The sequence below is a fragment of the Xiphophorus hellerii genome, chromosome 1 (genome assembly GCF_003331165.1).
Source record: "Xiphophorus hellerii strain 12219 chromosome 1, Xiphophorus_hellerii-4.1, whole genome shotgun sequence".
In the NCBI taxonomy this organism is placed as follows: Eukaryota; Metazoa; Chordata; class Actinopteri; order Cyprinodontiformes; family Poeciliidae; genus Xiphophorus; species Xiphophorus hellerii.
The window spans coordinates 23,933,347-23,956,972 of NC_045672.1; the positions used below are offsets into that span (position 1 = coordinate 23,933,347).

General features: G+C 36.1%; 1 protein-coding gene across 2 annotated transcripts in view; it reads left to right on the forward strand.

The window, feature by feature from the left end:
* Nucleotides 1-23,626, forward strand: part of LOC116729561 (metabotropic glutamate receptor 4-like) — a 189,970-nt gene that overhangs the window by 159,331 nt on the left and 7,013 nt on the right. The window contains exons 7-11 of one of the 2 annotated variants that reach the window (XM_032578302.1): nt 7,916-8,116; nt 14,270-14,406; nt 14,926-15,861; nt 20,441-20,687; nt 22,133-22,178. In XM_032578302.1, the coding sequence (XP_032434193.1) occupies nt 7,916-8,116; nt 14,270-14,406; nt 14,926-15,861; nt 20,441-20,687; nt 22,133-22,170 (1,559 nt within the window). In that variant the 3' untranslated portion in view covers nt 22,171-22,178. The remainder of the gene's footprint in view (nt 1-7,915; nt 8,117-14,269; nt 14,407-14,925; nt 15,862-20,440; nt 20,688-22,132; nt 22,179-23,626) is intronic. The other variant, XM_032578229.1, reaches the window with a different exon arrangement.

Sequence of the window (23,626 nt, forward strand, 5' to 3'; positions counted from 1 at the left end):
ACTGTGTGGAAACAAATAATGCATTCTTGTATTGTCTCCAAAGGAACCAGAACTTTCAACAAAGACAGAATAAAAAAGATTGCCTATGGCTTTCTTGCACAAAGGTTTGGGATGCTCAGTCTAGAATGAAAATATGACCTGCAAAAAAGTTGCCCTGCAAGAGACTTCACCTTCACTGCTAATGAAGCCTTTTAGTCAATAATAACAAACAATTTTATGCGTGTCAGAGTAGCTTTCTCCATATTTTTAAGGATTAACCAATCATTATTTCCACTAATTAGTAGCAAGTGAACAAAAGGTTAACCATTAAATATTTGTCAACTTGCTTCACAACATTGTGTCCAATGACCAACACAAAGTAATACCTTCAGCAACCCTTACTATCAGGAGAACACTTAATTTGTGAATGATTTTTGTATTTATCAGTAGTCATGGTGGCTGCTCTTGAGCTAAATTGCTGCTGCCCTTTTCATCCTCTGAGAAGTCTCCTGGGCATAATAAAATTTTAAGAGCAAAGGCTACAATGATTCTTCTCAGAGCTCTTTGCACGTTCTCTTCCTCTACTCTGCTTTGTTCTATTTGAAAGCACAGTAATTTCTTCTTCCCCTCTGTCAAGGCACATAAATTCTGGTTGGTATATGATTCAAAACAATGCAAGAGAGGACAGCATGTACCTCAATTCCTAAAATTCACCATTCAGCATTCTTGTGTTTTGAACTCTTGGTGTTTACTGAGCAAATTTCTGAAATCCTAAAGTACAAGTTGTCAAGGTTTATATGAATATATTAACAGCAAAGTGAAATGAGTGAACAAATATTATTGCTTTTTCATTTTTATATTGGCGCTTTATAGTTTGGATTCACTTTACAGGTAACATTTATATCATATAGGTTGTTACATCTTCTAAGCCAAGGAATAAAGTGCATCATTGTGTGAAGAAAAAGCAGTGAAGATATATAATTCACATCTTAATGTATCTCCCAGCGTTTCTTTTATCTATGCAAGAACAAGACTTGTGCAATTTAGAATTGTATTCAAAACTTAATCAGTTACGAATTTAATGATGGCACTTGACTTAATGTAATGTTTTGATTGTTGATTTTGCTTTACACTTTGCTTTCTCAAAGTGTAAAGCATTTTGAAATACCTTGCTGCTGAAATGTGCTATCCAAACAAAATTTGATTGATTGATTGATACTTACCAAGAACTTGATGGATTTTAATGTGTTAATTGCAGAGCAGTTTCCTGAATCCCACTTGGACATCACATGTATGATCTTAATACTTACTAAGCAATTTTGGGAGTTAGAAGTTTTTTCACATGAGTTCCATGTAATTTTTAGGTTAAGTTTAATGACTTACCTGGAATTTGATGAGTAGTTGACCAAACATGCAGCAGTGAACAGTTAATTTCATTCAGTCTTTTTTTATACTTTAACAGGAAGAAGCCTCCAGCACAACCTGGCAAAGTTTTATAAGCTAGAAGTATTGAAACATGTCTTCCTTTGTTTGTTCTTTCCTTTATTGTATCACATTTAATTTAGTTTCTCATTTGTATGTCCTTGTAAAATTTTCCCTGGTGTTCCTTTTGTTTGGAGATGTTTGACAATGTTCTCCTATACACATCAAGATTTTATTGCTAATCACTGCTTGCCCCCACTAGGTCAAATTATGATGCGAACTTCCAATTTCACATTATTAAATGACTGTTTATTATAAAAACAAACATAAATCATAGACTTCAGACTAAATGACAGCTTTGACCAATATCGTAACAGTCAACTGCTTGATGCCTTTATTCTAAAAATGTCATAGGACATTATCATGCGGAATATACAGATTGTTTGAAAAAAACAGTGACACAAATGCACTACAAAGGAGTTTTTATCAGAAATGATCAGAACTGATACAAACAACATGTTCCTTTAAACTTTTAAAGAAAGTACATTTCTTCAAAATAATATTATGGAAAAATCTCATATGAAATAGTTTCTTGTAAAAATAACTTTTTACATCCTAAATACAATATATATATATATATATATATATATATATATATATATATATATATATATATATATATATATATATATATATATATAAAAGAATGAGCACAGCGCTGAGGATACCAGTATTTTCATTTTTAATTTGCACCAGGCTGTGGTAAAAATGACAGTCTTGCGAAGGTCCACCAGCTTTTGTTGACAGACACAGTTTGAGTGAAACAAACCTTGAGTCACTGCTGATTTGAATCCCTGCTCACATGAGTCATCAAGGCTAACAGAAGCAGACAAATGCCTGCCTGCACGGTGCTCTTAATTCCACTGTGAAAAAATTAAACACTTTATCTGAGCAATGGTAGTTTCTCTTGAGATGCAGTTTTTTGACGTTTTTAACCCTCTGATGCATAAGTGGGTCCTTTTGGACCCGGTTAGGTCATCTTTTTGCAACATCACTTCATATTCCAGGTATTCCTCAACAAACATGTTATTGATATCATGCAATTAAATTTTTTTATTTACCTTTTACACATTTTAAGAAATAGCATGTTTTATATTACTACCCTATTCTTCCATAAATGGGTCCAAAATTATCCGCATCCATTTCCGCATTCTTGTCCGTTGTCTTGTAAACAAAATAAATAGATATTTTCTGTCAGGGAATCTCTAGCTCATGCTTAGTATGTCTCAAAACATAGCTGCTTCCTACAATCCACAGAAGAAGAAACTACTGACGATGCTGGTGTTACCACAATTTGTGTTTCCCCATCAGATTCGGTTCCCCTAGCGACTCTTCGCCGTTACGCAACGCCCAGTTGGCAAAATACACCTGTGTTTGTTCAGCGCTCGTAACAAGCACTCGCTTGTTAAGCGCTCTAAAGAAGTAGAACTTTTTTTTAAAACACATGCGCATTTAGTTTAAAAGAATCTAGCACCGACTAGTGGCGTGGCGAGTGCATAACACCTTTTCGATGCGTACCGTTACTGTGTAAACGAAAATTGTAATTAGAATGTCTTTATCTAAACGTGTTAACAGAAACTAAACAAAAAGTCAATTTTCGTTGGATCATTGTCATGTAAACAGGGCCTGAAAGATGTCATTCAGAGTCGAAAATTGCTGTAATATACACATTGGCTAAGTTCACACAGCAGGTCTCAATGCTTAAATCTAATTTGTTGCTGAATTCTGATTGTTTTGCGTTGTCATTCATTTTGAATGATTCAACAGCCATCAGACTTATGTATAAATGACAGACGATGAATGTTTCATGTCAGTGATGTAAAAGTCGGATAAAATGCGGCATGACTGTTCAGACTGCAGATGCTTTCAATATTGGATACGTATGCAGTTTTATATCACACAACAAAGTGGCACAAATTAGATTTTTTTCATGGTTGAAAAGATCAGAATTGGCTAGTTTAGTTCAGACTCCCATGAAAATGGCAGATTTGGGTCGCATTTTGGGCTCCATATTGGCTCATTTGGATAGAGTTTTTGTAGTTTACCTCCCTTTGTGTTAATTAGTTTCTCTGCAATCCTATTGTCTTATTCAGTCTATCCCTTAAAGCTCGTTTTTGTTAGATTTTTTTCCCCGTTGTTCATTTATGTATTGGTTCAGATACAGCTCTGCTCCTTTGTTAATTATCCTGCCTTCCCCCAGTTCCCTGCTTAGGTTCTCCCCAGCTGTTCTGCATTCTGTTTATTGTACTCACCTGGTTTCTATGCAACAATCACTTCTCCACAGTATTTTAGCTTTTTGATTTTATTGACTCACTGCTGAATTCTTTCAATATTCTGTCGCTGCTATGCATTTTTGGCATTGGCATTCGTGATCAGTAAGTTGACAGTTTCATCATTAAATACATTTTTCCACTATACTCTGTCTGCCCTTATCTTTGCATTTGAGGCAACACCAAACCATAACACTGTGACACATCAGATGTCTTTAAATAAGTGGTTTCAGCTTGCCTCTTCACAATTTTGCAAGTGATTTGATCCTTAAAATGTTCCTTCCTGAAAATATAACAACACTATGTTAATGTGAGATGATGTCCCTGTACCAGCTTCCATAAGTTAAAAAGCTGCCTGTCAAATTACTTGGAAAATTGGCTTGAATTTTCACAAATAAATTTGCTTTATGGCATTCGAGACAAAAATAAGGCACCCATTTCACCTAAAGTAATTCAGTCAAAAATGTTAAACATTCCTGCCAGCTATTATCACAGATTCTGCTTCCAAAATTTTCCGAACTGCAAATGTACATTTCCATAAGATCTGGAGGCCGCAGCAGGACTCGGTAAGGTGCTCAGCATACCAAAGAAATATGTACCGACTTTGCTTGTCTGACCCCAGTGCATAAACATACTGTTCTTGACAACTGCCCAAGCTCCCAGGTGATCTTTTCAATATTCTGCAGTGTACATGCTGTGGATTTATATGAATAGGAAGTGTGGATGGCAGCCAGTCTGTAGAAAACCTTGTATCATCACCTCACTCAAGTCAGGTATATAGATTTATACAGAAAGGTCTCAGCAGCAAGCATTTACAGTGCAGCATTCATGAGGGACATTACTGAAGAACCACTGCTTTCCTCAGGCTGATTTTGAAACCATTTTAATATATGGTGTATAAATCTACAACATATATATATTTTTAAAATTTTGTAAGTTACTTCAAATAACATCAATGTTTATTTATTAGTTAAAAGGATGAATATTTGACCTTCCAACAATACAGCCACTATGATAACTTTATGTTAAACAGGGAATTGAAAACCATACTACAGTGCACTATAGTTTGAAGAAGATAAAATCTTCTGTCAGATGTTAAAGTCAAATTATATGACTGAAATTCAAGCCCTAAAACTAGATTAAGATCATATTATTTTAGTCCAGGACTACTAAAAATACATATTTGATTCTACAGTAAAAGAAATATTAGCATGGGGAAAATCAATATACTACAACCATGTCATATTGCTATTTCAAGCAATTTCTTTTTAATTTTAGTCTTAGCTTACATGTTATTTGAATTTGTATGCTTGTAAATGCCAATTCAGTAAACTCCTGATCCTCTGTTTTATGCAGATAGCAACAAGACCTGTGCATTATGTTCAGGCAAAACACGGATACCCAACAGTTCAATTATACGCATGAGCGCATTACTCTGGAGACATACATACAAGACAGAAGTTGCTGCTTCTGCTGCTCTTTGAATGCATTCTAGGTAGAAACAAGGGTTAGCTTAATTAATATAAAAACTTGATGTACTCTCTTGTAGTTGCTTTTTTGCAATGTCTTGCAAAATATTTTATATTATAATAATGTAAACAGAAGAGGACTTTTGCTTAAGAGTAAACTATAATTAGTAACTGTGCCGTTACTCCTAAAAATAATATCATGCTTTTTTATGCCTAGAAAACATTATATAGGGGAAAAAATAAATTACAGGTTTTCATGTAGATAAGGTACTCTGAACTCTTTGACCACACATATTTGGCAAACCTGATCCTTGGAACTCTTTAGCCTGCAAATGACCAACTGATCTAGTGGCCTGAGTACTACACTTAGTCATGCTTCAGTGAAATATGCTTGCAGCATTTTCTCACTGGCCAAGAATTTTAATTTACTCAAGCTGCTGGGGGTTTTGGCCTGTTCAAGAAATGTACCATTGTTTCTAATTTACATTGTCACTTGTATTAACCGATACATATTTTACGATGCCCTACTGTACTTTCACCTCCCGTGATAAATTATGTAATGCTGCAAATGTTCATCTTTAGAGAAAGCCCTGTTTTTTTGAATACAAATTTATTATCCGGATGATTTCTTACATTTATATAGTTATTTTTATGTTATTGTACATAAATCTTTAACGCTTGTGGAGCATTTCACTTTTTATTTTCCTCCCCTCTTGCTCAATGACCTCTGGAGATGGCCACCAGTTAAGAAAAGTTGGGTTAGACGGTGGATGGATGGACTTTCTTCCTCTATTAAATGTTCCTTGACCATTTTGAGCATATAAAACTTTTGCTGTGGATTTTGGAGGAATATTGCAGTGCATTTCAGGATATTAGATTAAGAAAGTAACAGTAGGCAGAAAAGTCACATATGTAAAAAATGAGCCACATAAGCGATATGTCATGTTTTTCCCTTTTTACTCTTGAAGCACTGACCTTATCTATAATATTTTGAAAGTAATACTTTATTTATTTATAATTCAACACAAAATATCATTCAACTTCAATGTCTAATATGAAGCTGGAACTAGATATTTACATACCTGTCATAAAAATACATAACCTTTTTTTATCTCACTGTCAGGGATTAATGCAGACTGAACATTTTCCTGTACAAGGTGTCCTGGTCTAACAGAAAAAAATATATGTGATGAATTTCTTACTGCAGTATAATCTGTATAATGTACGTATTATTAGCCCCTAGACTATTTTGCAATATGTTAATAAGAACTACTGTTTGAAATGAAACTTTATTAGTATGAAATGAAATTTAACATCTTCAATTTAATCATTTTCAATAAGTGTGGAAAGGTTTTTGCCTTTTCTTTCTTGCAAGATTTAAAATCTTCAAAAACTTGATCAAACTTTAAAGCACAGACTTGCATACATAACACACTTAAGGGACATACAGTACATCTTCTGTCATAAACCTTGAATTGTTTACAAGTTTGTGCATAAATCAAAGATTTGTCTTTGCAGCATAAATCACATTTCTTGGGAAATAGAGAGCTTCTACTTGGAATTAGTTCTGATCAGAATAACACTGTTGCTGTTCTTCAAAGAGACAGATTTTCTCAAAACTGCTTTAAGCTTCCACAGTTAGCTGATATTGCATTATCAAAAGTTCAACAATGAATGAAAATAAGATATTAGAATGAATTAAATACTAAAAGCAATGATGTTGTTAAATATAAACCATTACCAGACCAAGAAACAGAAAAATTATACATAACCAAAAACATTTTTCTTTTTCACATTTACTTGATTAAGGAAGGGAAGGAATAGTGTTTAAATAAACCTACTGAATAAACCCATGTGGTAGGGCTGTGGTTAATAGGAGAATTAAGACGATAATTGAAAACTTGCTTGGCGAGTAATGCATTTCCAAAGCGTTAAAACAACTCAAACCATGATTAATATACACCTGTCATAACTAATTACATTAATAGTGAAGAATGATTAGGCCAGTCTGACTATGTCTTCCTCTCCACTCATGCCACTCTGTCAAGCTCTGCACTGATGATTAATAGATTCAAGGTGGCACATGGCTTGATGGAGATAAACAAAGAGAGATCATATAAACAACATAGGAACACCTCTGTCGTCTCACTCACAGTATTTGTAGCTAGAGTTTATGACTTCATTTAAACCATAAATCAGTCTTTTACAAGCTTGCTTAAATGGTATCATAAAACATGGCCATGGGCTTTAACTGGACAGCACAAAAATATTAAGAGACATAAAGTGTTTCTGCATAAAAGTGTGTGGGTCCAAGTGACTGACAGCCCACACCGAGAAAGGCTCTAACAGAAGATCACTTTGAATTTGTACAGTGGTATTCCTGATAGATGTCTTGCAAAAATAGCATACAATTATTTTAACATGCAATTCAATGTCAGTCTCAACATAAATTAAAATAGCAGGGAAAATGGTTTAACAATTGAGTAATCAGACTTCTTGAAGGGTTATAATTTGCTTGATTTTTACACATCTAGTAACTATTGTTTAGTTCACAGAACATCCATTGATATTCAGGTCCAATTTTGATGTAAATGTTGTTTTCCTTTTATTAAAAAAAAAGAGTCCGGCTTTTTTTTTCTTGGCTTAGCAAAGAAAACAGCATGAAAGTCATCATTTAATTGTAATGTTTTTTTATGTTGATGTTTTTCTCTTAAGATCACGAGCGGATTGGAAAAGATTCATCCTACGAACAGGAGGGGAAGGTCCAATTCGTTATAGATGCTGTATATGCCATGGCTCATGCTCTCCATAATATGCACAAAGACCTCTGTCCTGGAAAAGTTGGCCTCTGTCCCAAAATGGACACCATCAATGGCACGCTACTTCTCAAGTATATTCGCAATGTTAACTTTACAGGTATGTTTGTCTGCTACCTCTAACAGGTTGAATTTAAAACTGCATGCATAGTGTGTACTAAAAGCTCTTCTGTTGTGCTGTATGTGTAAGCTAGACCAAAATATTATAAGAACTATAATATATAAGGTTTGTTTAACAAAGCCCACTGAGTTTTTTTGTTTGTTGGTATCTGAGGCATCCCACGTGTCCCATTTTTTTACTTTTCTGTGCACACAAGATGAATACTCAGAGGTTTTATAAGGATCCACTGGTCTTCACTGACTGTAAATTATTCCCAACAAGCATAAAGGCAAAGATCTGTAAGAATCTTAACAATCACCAGAAGAAGAGCATGTTTTATCATAGCTGATGATAAGCAGAAACTTTGCTTTGTGAGATTTTCCTGCCTTATCTTGTCACCGTGGAATTGCCCATGCAAGTGATTTCTGACTTCAAGGGCGCTGGCAGCTGAGTTCAAATTGTACAGAAATGAGAATGGGAAGACACTTAACTGACAGCTTTTCATCTATTACGGCTGGAGCCGAATGCTACAAATGACAAAGAACTTGAGGTTTCATGCATATCAAAATATGCAATAAAACGAACTACCTTTTTGTACGGTACGACACCTGCTACATACAGTATTTTGACACAAAAGCTGTAGGGAAATTTCAATGTGATCTACAGTAATTTTTGTCAACCTGTCTGTATTCAGTCTTGGTAATTACAAACAATTGTACTAAGAAATAAGTGGTGCTAGTCTCATCTAGTTTCATTAATGCACTGGGCTTTAAAGTAGACATTATCAATGGCATCAGCATATTTTGGAGTAGACCCATAACTTTATGAGTGGAAGAATGTTAACTGGCAGATTGGTGTTGCATTTAGCTCGATTCAAGAACAAAGACATTGCAGTCTTTTTCTGGTCGATGATTCTTACTTGCAAATAGCCCATCCTATTATCCATGGGGAGAATATTACTGGAAGAGATCAAGGGTGTAACAGCTCTGCCGCCTAGTTTTCATGCACATCATATTCTGTCCTTTCTCATTCAAGCAGCTGGGAAACCCCATAAGCAGTTGGCCATACAGCTTTGCCGTGACAACAAGCCATCCTCCATCATTTCCAAAAATGAGAAGCCCAAAATATGTGTTGTTTTCCAAGATAAAAAGATGCTTTTGTGAATGTGCCCAGAGTCATTCTCTTAGCTCCATGGATTAATATTCAGCAAAAGAGACCAAAAGATGATATTTAAAGATTGGCACTTGATTCAACAAAATTAGCACTGCAAGATTAGCAACAGGTCATATGCAAAACATGGTAATGTTTACATCTGTGTTAGTGTCTGCTGTCACGTGTTGAGCTAATTGCATGTCACTTGAGCAAAGGGTCATGTGATCAAGCAGAAGGCAAAACAGATGCTTTGGCAATTCTTTAAATTTACTCCACAGTCACTAATGATTACATAGTGATGGGCACATTCATCTCTATAAACATTACAGAGAGGGACCTCTGGATGAAGGGTAGAGATACAGTACATGATCTAAGTACATGATAAAAATACTGGAAATTATATTGGAAATGTACAGATACTGGGTCTGGTAAAATAATTCTAGTCCACTTTAGTTTCAAGAATCATTGTCTGCCACCTGGTAAGAAACAAATTCCACAGTCTTTGGTAAGCTAAAAAAATTATGTTTTGCATTATACAGTCCAAATATAATTTTGAGAAAGCAAGCCTTGCTTCTTTTGAAGACATGCTGTTTTTGGCTTCATAACAAAATTCTACTTTGCATACAAAAAAATTAGATATTTAAACAATATCATCTGATCTAGCTCTACATGGTAGCATTTCTTCAGCCACAGCAGCTCATTGCAGTTACACACAGCAGTCGTGTAGGAAATTGGACCAGCAATCTGTTCAATAAGCAAGACAGCTGACAATAGAGTTTGATAAGAGAGACATCCAACTGGCTGTCCAACAGCCAGATTGTTGATTGTTCATGCAGTTAATCAAATGGTGCAGCTATTCTCAAACTGGATTTTCAATTATACTTATGAAAGAAAAATAAGTTTCCAGTCTAGCATTTTTCTCAACTTCTTTGTTTGACCTAACAAAATATTTACCAAACTGCTGTCATTTACTGGGAACAAGATCTGGTAGATTATTTTGTCTGCTAAAGCAGCAAATTGGCTGAATACTGTGCAACTAAGGCATGCAAAGTTCCAAATGAGCATCAGAATACAAAATAAATTGCATTTCCATCCTTTTAAAGGCTATATTGGTGTTGCCAAACATCCTGATGAGCTGGTTTGAGTACTTCAGAAAATACAGCAACTGAAATGCTCAGAGACAATTATGTCTGAATTAAAGAGACAGAAAACATATGCAGTGCATGGCAGTTGTATGGATTAAAATTTCTTGTTTATGGGCGTGGTGTGGTGGCGTAGGGGATAGCGCGACCCACGTTTGGAGGCCTTGAGTCCTCGACGAGGCCGTCGCGGGTTCGATTCCTGGACCCGGCGATATTTGCTGCATGTCTTCCCCTCCTCTCCTTCCCCCTTTCCTGTCAGTCTACTTTCATATAAGGGACACTAGAGCCCACAAATTACCCCCTGGAGGGGAGAAAAATAAATAAAATTCTTGTTTATGTCATAGAGCAGACTAGACTGTGCAGAGTGGTTTAAGATTCTGTAACAAGCAAGAGTAGGTAAAACCAAGTTATGCAGATCATCATCTATGTTTGCATAAGACAAGAACCTTTGAAGAAAATGGACTTTGAGAAGAGAAGGCTAAAGCGGGTGCCTTTCCTATTGGAAAGAACAGGAAGTTGAGACTACAATATGCAGAGACTCTTTAAAATTGGACAACAGTTGAAAAATAGTTGCCTTCTATGATAAGTCTTAATTTTAGGTGTCACCGTCAGATGATAGGGACACAATTTAGTGTAAGCAGAATAAAAAAAAAATGGATCCATCCTGACTTTTAGTTTAGGCAGCTAGTGATTTAATGATATACAGAAGATTTTCTTAGGACATTTTGCACCCCTTAGGATCAATTGAGAAAAAAAATGCTGACCATGTCATTCTCTTTATGACAACCTTTATGTGTACCCATCTTCTGATTGCTATTTCCATCAGGATAATGTGCAATATCCCAAAGCTCAATCTAAAACTTGTACCCTTAGCATCTCACCTGGTGCTTTTGAGGTGCTTTGTTTTACAAAGTTGGATCAGAGAAGTAAGGTAAGAATAGGTCTAAAAAATGAAATAATTTTAGCTTATATGGATGTTTCTTATATTAATGTAACCTTTATTGTTAGGAATAGAATACAAAAGTTTAGCTGACAAGTATGTTTGCTTTATACGTTTTGAAACCAAATGGAAATTGACAGGAAAGTTTAAAGCACTGAAAAAGGAATGTTGTTAAGTGTATATACCTTGTTTAATGGCTCCAGAGTGTGTTTATTAGTATGGAAGTAGGTCAGTTCTGTCTGTGCAAAATAAAATCATTGTTGAATTCATCCTGAAGTCTTAATCATGTTTTCAACCAGACAAGTCAACTCTCAAAGCAGGTGTAGGGCTTCAATCTATAACATTGTGTGGTAGACATGTGTCATATATTTTAAGGTTTATATCTTTTTGAATGACCAATTTTGTGATGGCATGGTCACTGGAAGACTGGACGACAACAATAAAACCAATGTGTTTTTACAACAGATAGGGTAAGAAAATCAATGCCTCACATTAGTGATGATCTGCCTCATGAAATTTTTAAAGCCTTCTAGAACGTGAAGCAAGAATGTAGGATTCTTTGCGGACTATGACTGCATATCCAGCAAACAAAGATGGTACTTATTGATGGATCGTCTTACACAGCATCACAAGGATTTTAATCCAAGATGTTGGAAGATGCTGAAAGAGATTACTCAAAGATTTTAAGTGAGGCATTTTGCAATACCAACAATGGGTTTTGAATATGCTGTTACTAAAACAATTTTTTACGTCAACGAAGCAAAAACACAATTTATATGTTTACAACTGCAACTTTAGGAGTTACCTTGACTTTTTGTTCGTTTTTATTTAGTTAGTTATTTTTTTAGTCACTGTCTGCAAGCTCTGGAAAGGTTATTTCTTGAAGACTGTAACCCCTCCCTGAGTCTTCAACTTCGCATCCATTTGGGAATCTTCCCAGAAGACTCATCTCCTCCACCCCTTCCTCCCTCCATCTAATCATCCATCGCTTTGATTGCTTCCTTTATTAAATCTTTAAATTCATATCCTTATGGTGGGGTCCTTGCAAGTAAAGTTTCCAATGTTAAAGTAGAAAGTTGCTTGATGTAAAAAGTTGCCAAAGATTTAGTAATAAAGTTTCTGAGTTGGCGACACTGGCCTTGGATGGGTTCACTTAAAGGAAAAAAGATATATATATATATATATTTTTTTTTTCAGTTTCTGACTGGATAGTGAATTCTGGTCACCAGATGACTTTATGGTGCACCTCTGCTATTTTCAATTATCAGAAAGTCTTGAAATCCAGCAGTTTTGCTGAGGTTGTAATTTGATCTGACATAGGGATTTATTTTGTCCACTTTTCAAAATGGGAAAGGCAATAGACCATGGCATTTGCACATGTCTGATGTATGTTGAAGTTATTGAGTCAGGAAGATAACTACCTATGAAACCTTACTCACTAGAGTCAAACAAATACAAAATGTTAAACAACTGGAACTGTAACATATAGGGCTGGACAATGACCCAGGTCTTTCTTCCAACCACACAAAGGTTACAAGGAAGTAAGTTAATCTTTAAAATTCACAATTAAAAGAGGGATATTGGAGTCACCACATCTCCATAACAGATATTCATATTAGGGAATCTTTACCAAGGGTGCTGTTTTTCACCTGCTGGGGTATTTCCCAACATTAATATGTTTTGACTTTCCTCTCTACATATTGTTCTGCACATACTTCCGCTGGTAACAGTCTAGCTAATCAAGATTTTCTGTTAAATCAAAGCTGTGACCTGATTATTAAACAAAGAATTTGTTTACATTTACTTGTTGAACGTTCAAACAGCAGTGCCTTCCTGTGAGGCTGCAAGTAATCAATTAAGGCAATCAAGTCTAAAGAAACAAACATCAATTCCCTTTTATTGCTCAGATTGGTAAGACACTTCATAGTAATAGTGACTTCCTGCTGTTGGCTTAGACATGCCCAGACTGCAACAGGATGACACTAATGCAATTAAAAAACAGAGGATTTTGATGGGTGAGAGTGAATGCAAGGGCTGCAGAGGCTGGCTTGCATGTTTCAAACCTGAACTCTCAGCTACAAACAACAATCAAAAAGCTGTACTGTGGCCTTTACAAGGGAACAATGTACTCAAATTCTCTATTTTCAAACAAATCACAGTCATGAATATTTATAAAATGTCATAAAGCTTTGTGTAAATATCATCAAATTAGTAGAGGTCCATATGTAAATATTGTTTTCTTCGGTATTGCTTTTGAACATCAAAAAGCAACATTAGAAAACTGAGTATTGGGAAACCAAATGTGTTTTCCTGCAAGGTAACTGAGGACATGTTTTTAGCCTTTATTACTTGTTTCAGTATTTTGATAAGTTTTAATAACAGAGAATTGACGGAAATGCAAAGAATAGGTAAATAAATGGACTAGAGATGCTATTAATGGTGCGTTTATGATTGAATCTTTTCTCTAATTCAGTGAATCCTCCTTCTCCCACAACACAATTTTATAACAAGTTGTGAAGCTCAAGAGGGGATTATCAATTGCTTTAGAAACCGAAAGCAGAGACATGAGAGAGTTCTCAAAGCAGTAATGAAAATCAGTACTGTCATTCGTTAGTAATGTGTAGGGACCTTGTAAATAACATGCAATGGGGCAACAAGCAGAGCGAATAGAGGGAAGCGACATGGGAACCTAAAGAGACAAGCTCTGGTTCTTCTCAAAAGACCACAATATAATACCTGTCAACATCTGTTTTGTTCTCCTCAGTAAAAGCATACTGAAAGCACTAGGAGGTCCTGTTGCAACTTTTTTTTATTTCAAGGCTGTTTGAGAAGAAAATTCTAAGTTTTAAATATGTTGCTCAACACTGAAGTTCACCACTTGTTTCAACAAAACATTTTCTTCGTTCTTTCATTGTTTAGGAATTGCTGGCACCCCTGTGGTCTTCAATGTGAATGGAGACGCTCCTGGTCGCTATGAAATCTACCAATACCAGATCAGCAGCAACAACACAGGATACAAGATCATTGGGCACTGGACAGATCAGCTCCACCTCAATGTATGAACTATTCTTTTGTATCTTACTGTATTGTGTAAACAACATTCTTGACTTTTACATTATTTTGTGGCAATAATAATTGCATCTACATCAATGGTTTGTGAGATTCTAACATTTTCTTTAGAAATAAAAATCTGAAATATGAATTGAGGTTGCATTAAGCCTCCTCTCACCAATACTTAATACTAGATGTTTCAGTCCCATGTAATATTTTCATGGTTAAAGAAACAAACTTTTTTGTAAGTTTTCATAACTTTAAGCCATAATCATCAAAATTAACAGAAATAGAATTACTTTCTGTAAATTATCTCTGTAGTTCTGTTTTTGAGTTGGTAAAAGAAATATTTTCAATACTATTCTGATTTATTAATATCCCTACAAGTATACTGAGATATAAAAACATGGCAAAGAAAGGGGTGGGGAAATGCAGGAGTGGTTTGTTATATCAAATAAGTTGTTGAATCAAAAGTAACTTTCTTGTACCATAAATCCTTTCTCCTTTGTTTTTGCTTTTTTCAGACTGATGAGATGCAATGGCCAGGTGGAACTCAAGAAGTCCCATCCTCCATCTGCAGCCAGCCATGCCGTCCTGGGCAGCGTAAGAAGACAGTGAAGGGGATTCCCTGTTGTTGGCACTGCGAGAGTTGTGATGGTTATCAGTATCAGGCAGACACTTACACCTGCAAGATGTGCCGATTTGATTTGCGGCCCAATGAGAACCACACTGGATGTGTTCCTATTCCCATTGTCAAGCTGGAGTGGAGCTCTCCTTGGGCAGTCATTCCTGTTTTGATTGCAGTACTGGGCATCATAGCCACTTTGCTAGTGGTTGCTACGTTTGTTCGGTACAATGACACTCCCATTGTGAAGGCATCAGGTCGAGAACTGAGTTATGTTCTGTTGACGGGTATCTTTTTGTGTTATGCCACAACTTTCCTCATGATCTCCACCCCGGATGTCTTTGTATGCTCACTGCGCAGGATTTTTCTTGGGCTGGGCATGAGTATAAGCTATGCAGCACTGCTAACCAAGACAAATCGGATCTACAGGATTTTTGAGCAGGGCAAGATGTCTGTCAGTGCTCCTCGATTCATCTCTCCAGCCTCTCAGTTAGTCATCACGTTCAGCTTGATATCGGTGCAGCTTCTCGGAGTTTGCATCTGGTTCGGGGTCGATCCTTCACAAGCCATCATCGACTATGAGGACCAGCGTACATCCAATCCTGAAATGTCCAGAGGTGTACTAAAGTGTGACATATCAGATCTGTCTCTCATCTGTCTGCTGGGTTATAGCATGCTTCTGATGGTCACCTGCACAGTTTATGCAATCAAAACGAGAGGAGTTCCTGAGACATTCAACGAGGCCAAGCCCATTGGCTTCACCATGTACACCACCTGCATTGTTTGGCTGGCCTTCATCCCCATCTTTTTTGGAACTTCACAGTCAACAGAAAAGGTAAAATGTCTAAATCAAATTCAACAAAAACCCAAATAAATAGCAAAGTTTTCACAATTTATAGAGTAGTTTTATCTTTTAGGTCTGTACAAAATTGCATGTTTTTGAATTTAGAACAAATCAGTAAATGTGCTTGTACATGTTGTATGGAAGTTATTCATTTGGACACCTCTTATGTTCCCATTGCACCAGATTGTGATGAAAATGCCTGCTTAAATTATGTTTTTGTGTAAGATCAGCCTCTTGTGTTTGTGAATGTCGCCACCATTTATCACAAGCTGATAGGCTGTGAGCTCCACTGAGGGGATTACAAGGCTTTTAGAGCTGGATTGTCAGGATGATTCATTCACCTCGAATTTCCTTGGATATGATTTCTTTACTTGTGTTTCCATAAATATTCACTGAGTGGGAAAACAGAGTCAGCAATCAACTTATATTCTTGCAAACAGCCGTAGATGTTGTGAAATTGGACAGAACTGCTGTAGCTGTTGATTGTTGTTGTCAGCTAAAAGTGAATCATAAATTATCTCTTACAAGTGCTAATTCTGAGGTTGTGAAACACAGATGTACACTAGAAAGCACAGAGAAGAGAAGTAAAATTGCAGTAGTAGCAGAAGCTTTAGAATTGGCTGTAAAAAGCAACAAACCTAATAGAAACCATTAGATTGTCTATTGTTTAAATATGTGCAATTTACCAAAGAAATCACACATTGTACAAACAGTCCCTTTAAAAAGTTTGCCATATCTTTTGAACTTTTACACATTTTGTAATGCTACACCATAACCGGACATTTTAAAATACATCAACAAAAATAATGCATAATTGTGAAGTGCAAAAGAAACCGGATGCAATGTTTTCTATTTTTTTTTATATTCTGCCTCTTGTATCCAGTGCCTTGTGGTACCACATTTTTTTGTAATTACAGATAAAAGATTTTAACCTTTCATACACATATAAGACTGAGCTTGTAACCCATTTTTCTTTACAATATAGCTGAAGCTCGGTCCTCTTTTAATGTAGGTCAGTGAACATGAAGTCTTGCCATAGATACTCTGTTGGATTTATGCCTGGGCTTTGACATGGCTACTAAAATATGACTATTCTACTGCAGCTCTGGGCTGTACTGTATATATTGTGTTGTTGTACAGACAGAAGGTAATGCTCACCCCCTATTTCAAGTCTCTCATAGGCTTTCTTCTAGGTTTGCCTTGTATCATCCTATCCCCTGAACAGTTTTTCTGACTTCCCACCATGAAAGTATCCACACAGCATATTGCTGCCATTACCATATTTCAGTGTTGTGCTAAGTGCATTTACAACTTTAGTTCTACACTACACATACCTAAGGATAGCTAGCAACAGCTATCCTTAGTCATCCAGGGTGATCCACACTTAGTCATCCACACTGTAGGGATCCTTAGCTATCCTATGTTGGAGCTGTACAACATCACTAAAACATGTAATTTAATATTTTTGTTATGATGCCAGAATAAGTTACAATCAATACACATTTTCCTCATTCTTCTCTTGGTTGTCCATTATAAGAATGTTCCTTCAACTTAGCTTCTCAGCCCCCAAGCATACATAAGGTGTTTGCATCAAGGGTAGTGGTATAACAGAATCTAACTGGAGAGGGCTGAATACAAGTGCATGCCACTTTTAGCATTCGTTTGATAAAAAATTCTAGAACCATACACATTTTCCTTCCACAATTATGCAATACTTTGTGTGCTTATAGTTGTAATGAGACAAAATGGGAAACAGTTCAAATAGGTATAAATGCTTGCAAGTCCCAGTTTTATGGCATGGCCAGATCATGAGAATATGCTATTTGCTTTGAATAAATGACTGCATTCAACAAAATTTCCAACATTATAAGGTCTAGTCCAGCAATATGTTGTTTGTTCCTCCAAATAAGCAAAATGTATTTTTCCCAAAAATATTCAACTTATTGGATATTTTTTTCCTGAAAATATTTGTTTTCAGGAAACATTAGGTATGACAAATACTATGAATTTTAGAGTTTGCAAGGTTCACTGAATCCTATTTCCTGTCAATATGCTTTGCTCATGGGGTATTCTTGGTGCAAATAGAACTACTCTCTAAACCTGGAATGCCACAAAGAAGCCCTGAAATTTCATATTGGTTTCTGCTCTCAGCTCTTTACCGTCAATGTCCCAGTGGAGCAGATTGACCATCATTTGAGGGTGTGAAGAAAGATTTATGTCAGTAGGTCCTATGAAAGTGGACAAGGGTCTTGGCTCCCTTCAGAGAGTGACTTCACTCTGTACTCCAGAGGGCTGGCAATATTGTTCCGAATTCACCCCGGGGCAAGAGTAATCTTCTTGGGAGATTACAACACTTGCCCTTTATCACCAAAAAATGCTCATGTGCTGTTTGCAGTATGATGGAATACACGGATTTATCGCTTCCATCTCCATGTGTCATCTTAAGGGTTTTTTCCAAAACGACATGAACTTTGGGGTCTTCATTTTTGCTGGGCTTCAGCCAAGATTCAAATTTTCTTCAAGAACATTAGCTCACAATTTAGATTTGCTCTTCCACTTCATGGGAATGATTTTACATATTTAATATAATTAAATATGCTATTCCAATATTTTTGGTTGCTAAAGTTAAGCTACATCAATTGACAATCAAAGCATCAAGACAGCCATGACGTTCAGTATAGAATGATGTAATAAAATGGAAATAAACAATACAATTAAATAAACATTGTTCATAGCTAAATGATGCAATCAACTTATAACTAAAGACAAATCCAATTTCTTGCTAAAATCCAATCCATAATCTTGTGGAAAAGTTTTGCAAATGACTGAAATAAAAAGAAAAACATATCAGCTGATTAAGACATGCACAAATTCTGTTCCACGTTTGACCTTTAGATTTCAAATCCTAAAGCTGGACTTAAATAAAAATACTGTGGTTAATGACAGCCTTTGCTGAGTCAAGGCATCCTTGTCAAACCCAGTCCATATAGAATAACATATGTTTGACTTGACTATACGGATCATTATTAACTGTTGCCATGTGGTTTGAAATCCCTCTTAGGTATTTCTGTGTCAAATAATTTGTTTCTGATGTCTCTAATTATAATGACAGACAAAACCCTTGGCTTTTTTTCTTTAAAAGATGTCTCTCAGCTGTGTTTCCATGTACAGTACATGCATTGCCTTGTGTTCATTAACATTAGAGAGGAAGTAATGTAAGAGGAGTCACTTCTTACATTACTTACATGTGGGTGTCTACCAGTTTTGTTCATTTAGAGATTAGATTTGTTTCTACTACTAAATAGCTCAAGTTCAGTCATGTTGGATGTAGAGCGACTCTGAGTTCTGTGTGCGGATTTAACATTTGCTTTGGGTTATTTATCAGGTTTTCTTCCAGTATTGTGTAGTAGTTAACTCAGTCTATCTTTCACCACCACTACTATTTCTTCCTATTTTTCTAAGGAGATTTACCTATGGGAACTGTAAGCCACCTCAGCATATTTCTGAGGAAATTATATAATTGTTCAAGAGTCAAAAATCAGCAGGCGACTTTTTTTTAGATTAACTTTTACAGTTTTATGTCAAATAGGAAATCAAATTATTTGCTATTTGCTAAAAATCCAAACTTATAATAGAGACATTTTAAAATCTTTATTTATATTCAGAAGTGCACATATGTTTTCCCATATTTGGTTAAATTGCCCTGAAAAACTGAAGACTGTTGCTGAATGTTCCTCAACTGGTGGCCCATTCCTCCTCGTGGATCTGGTGTAATAGTGTCAGTCTTGCAGGATGCCTTGATGATCCACACATCTATTAGTTCTGTCCTCTAATTTTCTATCAGATTAAAATCAGAGCTTTGTGATAGCCACTCCAAAATATTTACTTTCTTGTCCTTAAGCCTCTTTGTGACTACATTTCTGTGGTATTGTCAAGCTCATTTTGTGTTTGAAAAATCTACTTGAAGCCCAACTTTTTAACTCATTGCTGTTTAAGATGTTAATTCGTATTTTCACATCCTTTTCATCCCTTACCATGCCATTTATTTTGTGTAGTGCACTAGTTCCTCAAACAGTGAGAGACCCGCACATAATATTTCAGTTTTGGTACTTCATAGCTTGGGTGATATTCTCAGATTTAAAATCTTCCCCTTTTATTCCCTTCAAGCGTAATAATGGCTATTATTTATTTTGTTTTATCTTTAAGTTCTTTATCCCTATTTCCATTTGCAAATTATATTCTGGGTTTTTCTGTCTTATTGGATGTAAAGTCTGCTTTTGAGAAAAGTCATAAAACATTGTCTAAAAAATCACTAGAAGAAAAAAGGTAATGCAACTTACACTTTATGTACTCCACATAAATATTGGCTTTTAACTGCACATACAGATCATTTATACTCTCGATGTGGAGTGTCTGCACTAATAGAAAGCGGTTACTATAAAAATTGTTGTATTATTTGTCCCAACTGTGCAAGATCAGATAATTCTCAAAACTTTGTGAATAGATATGCCTCTACAAACTGCATTCTCATCTAATAATTTTTTTCTCCTCTTTCACTTTCACAACACAGATGTATATCCAGACAACAACCCTGACAATCTCTGTCAGCCTCAGTGCATCGGTTTCCCTGGGAATGCTCTACATGCCAAAGGTCTATGTGGTTCTCTTTCATCCAGAGCAGAATGTGCCCAAGCGCAAGCGCAGCCTGAAGGCCGTGGTCACTGCAGCCACCATGTCGAACAAGTTCAACCCCAAAGGAGGCCTGAGGCCAAATGGAGAGGCCAAGTCTGAACTCTGTGAAAGTCTGGAAACACAAGGTTTGTAGAACACTCCATGGTTGGAATGAAGAGATGGAAAATGCAAATTTTTGTATAAAAACCTGAATCCAAGCTGAAACATGTCAGTCACAACTATAGCTGTTAAATTAGTCACACCCCTTGGACCTTTTCACATTTTTCAGCTACAAAACAGTACAGAACATTGAAGTGGAAGTAAAGTGATAAATACTAAAAGTAAAAATCTAAAAAGTGTGGTATGTATTTTTCTTCAGCCCCCTTACTCCAGTGGCCCTACGTAAAATCCAGGGAAACTAACTACTTTCATTGTCACCAGATAATTTGTAGGAATATGCTTATTCTATTCACATTAAAACACTCTGTTCTGTGAGGTAGAAAGTGGCTTAACTACTTTTAGTGATGCACTTAATCCTGTCTTGAATGAAAGAGTAGCAAGACAAAAGCAAAACACTGTGTGAAGAAAAACTAGCAATGCACATCCCCATGAACACTATTATTATGGTAAAACATGGCAGTGGCTGCATAACACTGTAGGGATTATCTCTAGCAGGGACAAGGAAGCTAGTTAATGGATGGAGATAAATACAGACCAGTCATGAAGGAAACCCATTAGAGACTGTAAAAAACCTGATACTGGAGTTGATGCTCATCCCCTAACAGGACAAAATTAAATACACAGTCAAAGTTAGCATTTAAAAGCAAATGAATGGGTCAGTGCAAGCCAGACTACTGTACATCTGTTACTAAATGCTCTTAATCCAGTGTGACTCAGCTTGATCTATTTTTGCAAAGTGTCTAACAGATATGCAAAGCTAGAGACATGTCATAAAAGACACCCAGGTGTAGTTGCAGTAAATGGTTGTTCAACAAAGTATTGACTTAGAGTGGCTGAATATAAATGCAAGACACTTTTCAGATTTTCTTTTTTTATCTTTCCACAAACACTTGAGGATTAGTTGTTTTTGGTCTTTCTTAAAATATTCTCCCTATGATTCCTGATTATTTACTTGATCAGCTTGAAATACAGGCAAATTTTCCAGTAAAAGATGGGCTCTTACTAGCTCAGAAATTACTTGAGAATTTGAAAGCGTGAGATTTGGCACACGGTATTTTATTTTTTACAGAGTTACAAAGACGCGTTGTGAGAGAACATAATTTTAGTCACTAAGATGATATGTATGAGTACGCAGTCTCGGTGTGGGGACAGGCTTAAATCCAGTCACGCACCCACATTTGGTCTGATGACTGAGGGTTTTGATTTTATGCTTCGACAAGTTGAATTGTACATAGTGATGTGTTTTAGGATGACCAAGCCTGTGCCCACACTTGCATGCCTAGTTTCTTGTGTGTCTGAGAACAGAGCTGTTCCATCTTATCCAATTATAGAGCCCATTTGCTGGCGAGGACTCCCACTCCCCACATCTGAACTGTGAATCTAACAACTGCTCTTTGTGCTTATGTGTCAGACTGTATTGAGGGAGGGGACCCTTGTGAGGGACTTTAGACTCCCAGGTAATGAGATTAGTTAATGACTTTGCCCTTTTATTATTTTGTTACCACTTTTCTTCTGTTAATTTCTTCAAATGTTCAACACCTGTGAAACACTTGCTTGCTGCCACACTGTGTTGAATGAGTGTTGGCTAAAATGGAGCACCCTGGATGACTCAAGCCACTAATCACACTCCCTAATACAGCAGTGAAAATAAATATTGAACATGCAAAAATCTTTCTCATTTAATATCTTTCTAATGAGGTTATTGGCATGATGTGCTCACCAGATGTTGGTAACAACCTAAAGCAGTTCACACATATGGAGAAATCAACAAAAATTGATTGGGGAATCTCTTTCTTCACCGTGAATGACAAACGTCATGGGCTTCTTTCTTATAGAAGATTCCTCTTTGACTTTTTAAGTCTCTGTGGGAAATCTTGTGAAGCGCTTTACAATACAAGTTTATTAAAGTCGTAAGAGGGCTCTTTGTTTTTACGCATGATGAGATAGTTTTTGAGTGTAACCTGGGCAATATGGTGAAGACTAAACTAGCTGACTGATATGAATTGGCACCATTGAGGAGCAAAATTGCATTCTAAATTTGGACAGATTTAAACTGTTTTCTCGGCTTTCTATTAATTTTTGCTCCTCCTTTTCCTCATGTTTTCAATATTTATTATTACTCGTGTTATTCAAATTTATTACATCTAATTCATGGAATATTTTTCCATTTCTCAATATATGTAGACTGATGAGACTGAGTTGTTACCAACATATGGTCTGAATTTAACTTCAACAGCCATGTTAGAAAATGTTTTACAACCTTTTTTTTACAAGAAAAGTGTTAATGTGCTTAAAACTTATTTTCTCCACTGTATGTGAGCAACACACATGAGCATGAAAGGAAAGTATCACCCCCTTCCTAAATTAATGACCTAAGTCATTATTTTCCCCAAAAGTGTTTGCGTTTTTTTTTACCTAAAAAAACTTTTGGAATGAAAGAGGTGATGATTTTTTTTTTTTTTTTTTTTTGCCAAATTTACTTTTGGCAAAAAATGACTCGGGCCATTGTTTTAGGAAGGCGACAATATGTGTATGATGTTGAAAAAGACCACTCAGCATGGTAAAGCCAGTGAATGCAGGAAGATGACACCACTTTCCCTGAAAGCACAAGACAAGCGACAGTCATGTGTCCCCTGTAATTTGTTTCTCTGCTGACAAAAGAGGAATTTGTGGTAATGAGACAACAACAACAATAAGAGTGAACAAGAGAAGACAGATGGGTCTGCCAGGTTCAATTCTTTCTGGACCATCTATTCTTTATCTTGGCCTTGCAGCACATAAATATTCAAATAAGGTTCATTTATCCATGCTTCTCCAGAATGAGATGCTTTGGATGAAGTGGCGAGAATACCGCCTTCCATTCCCACCCTAGACGTGGCTCTGACAAAAATAGAGAAGTGTTTAC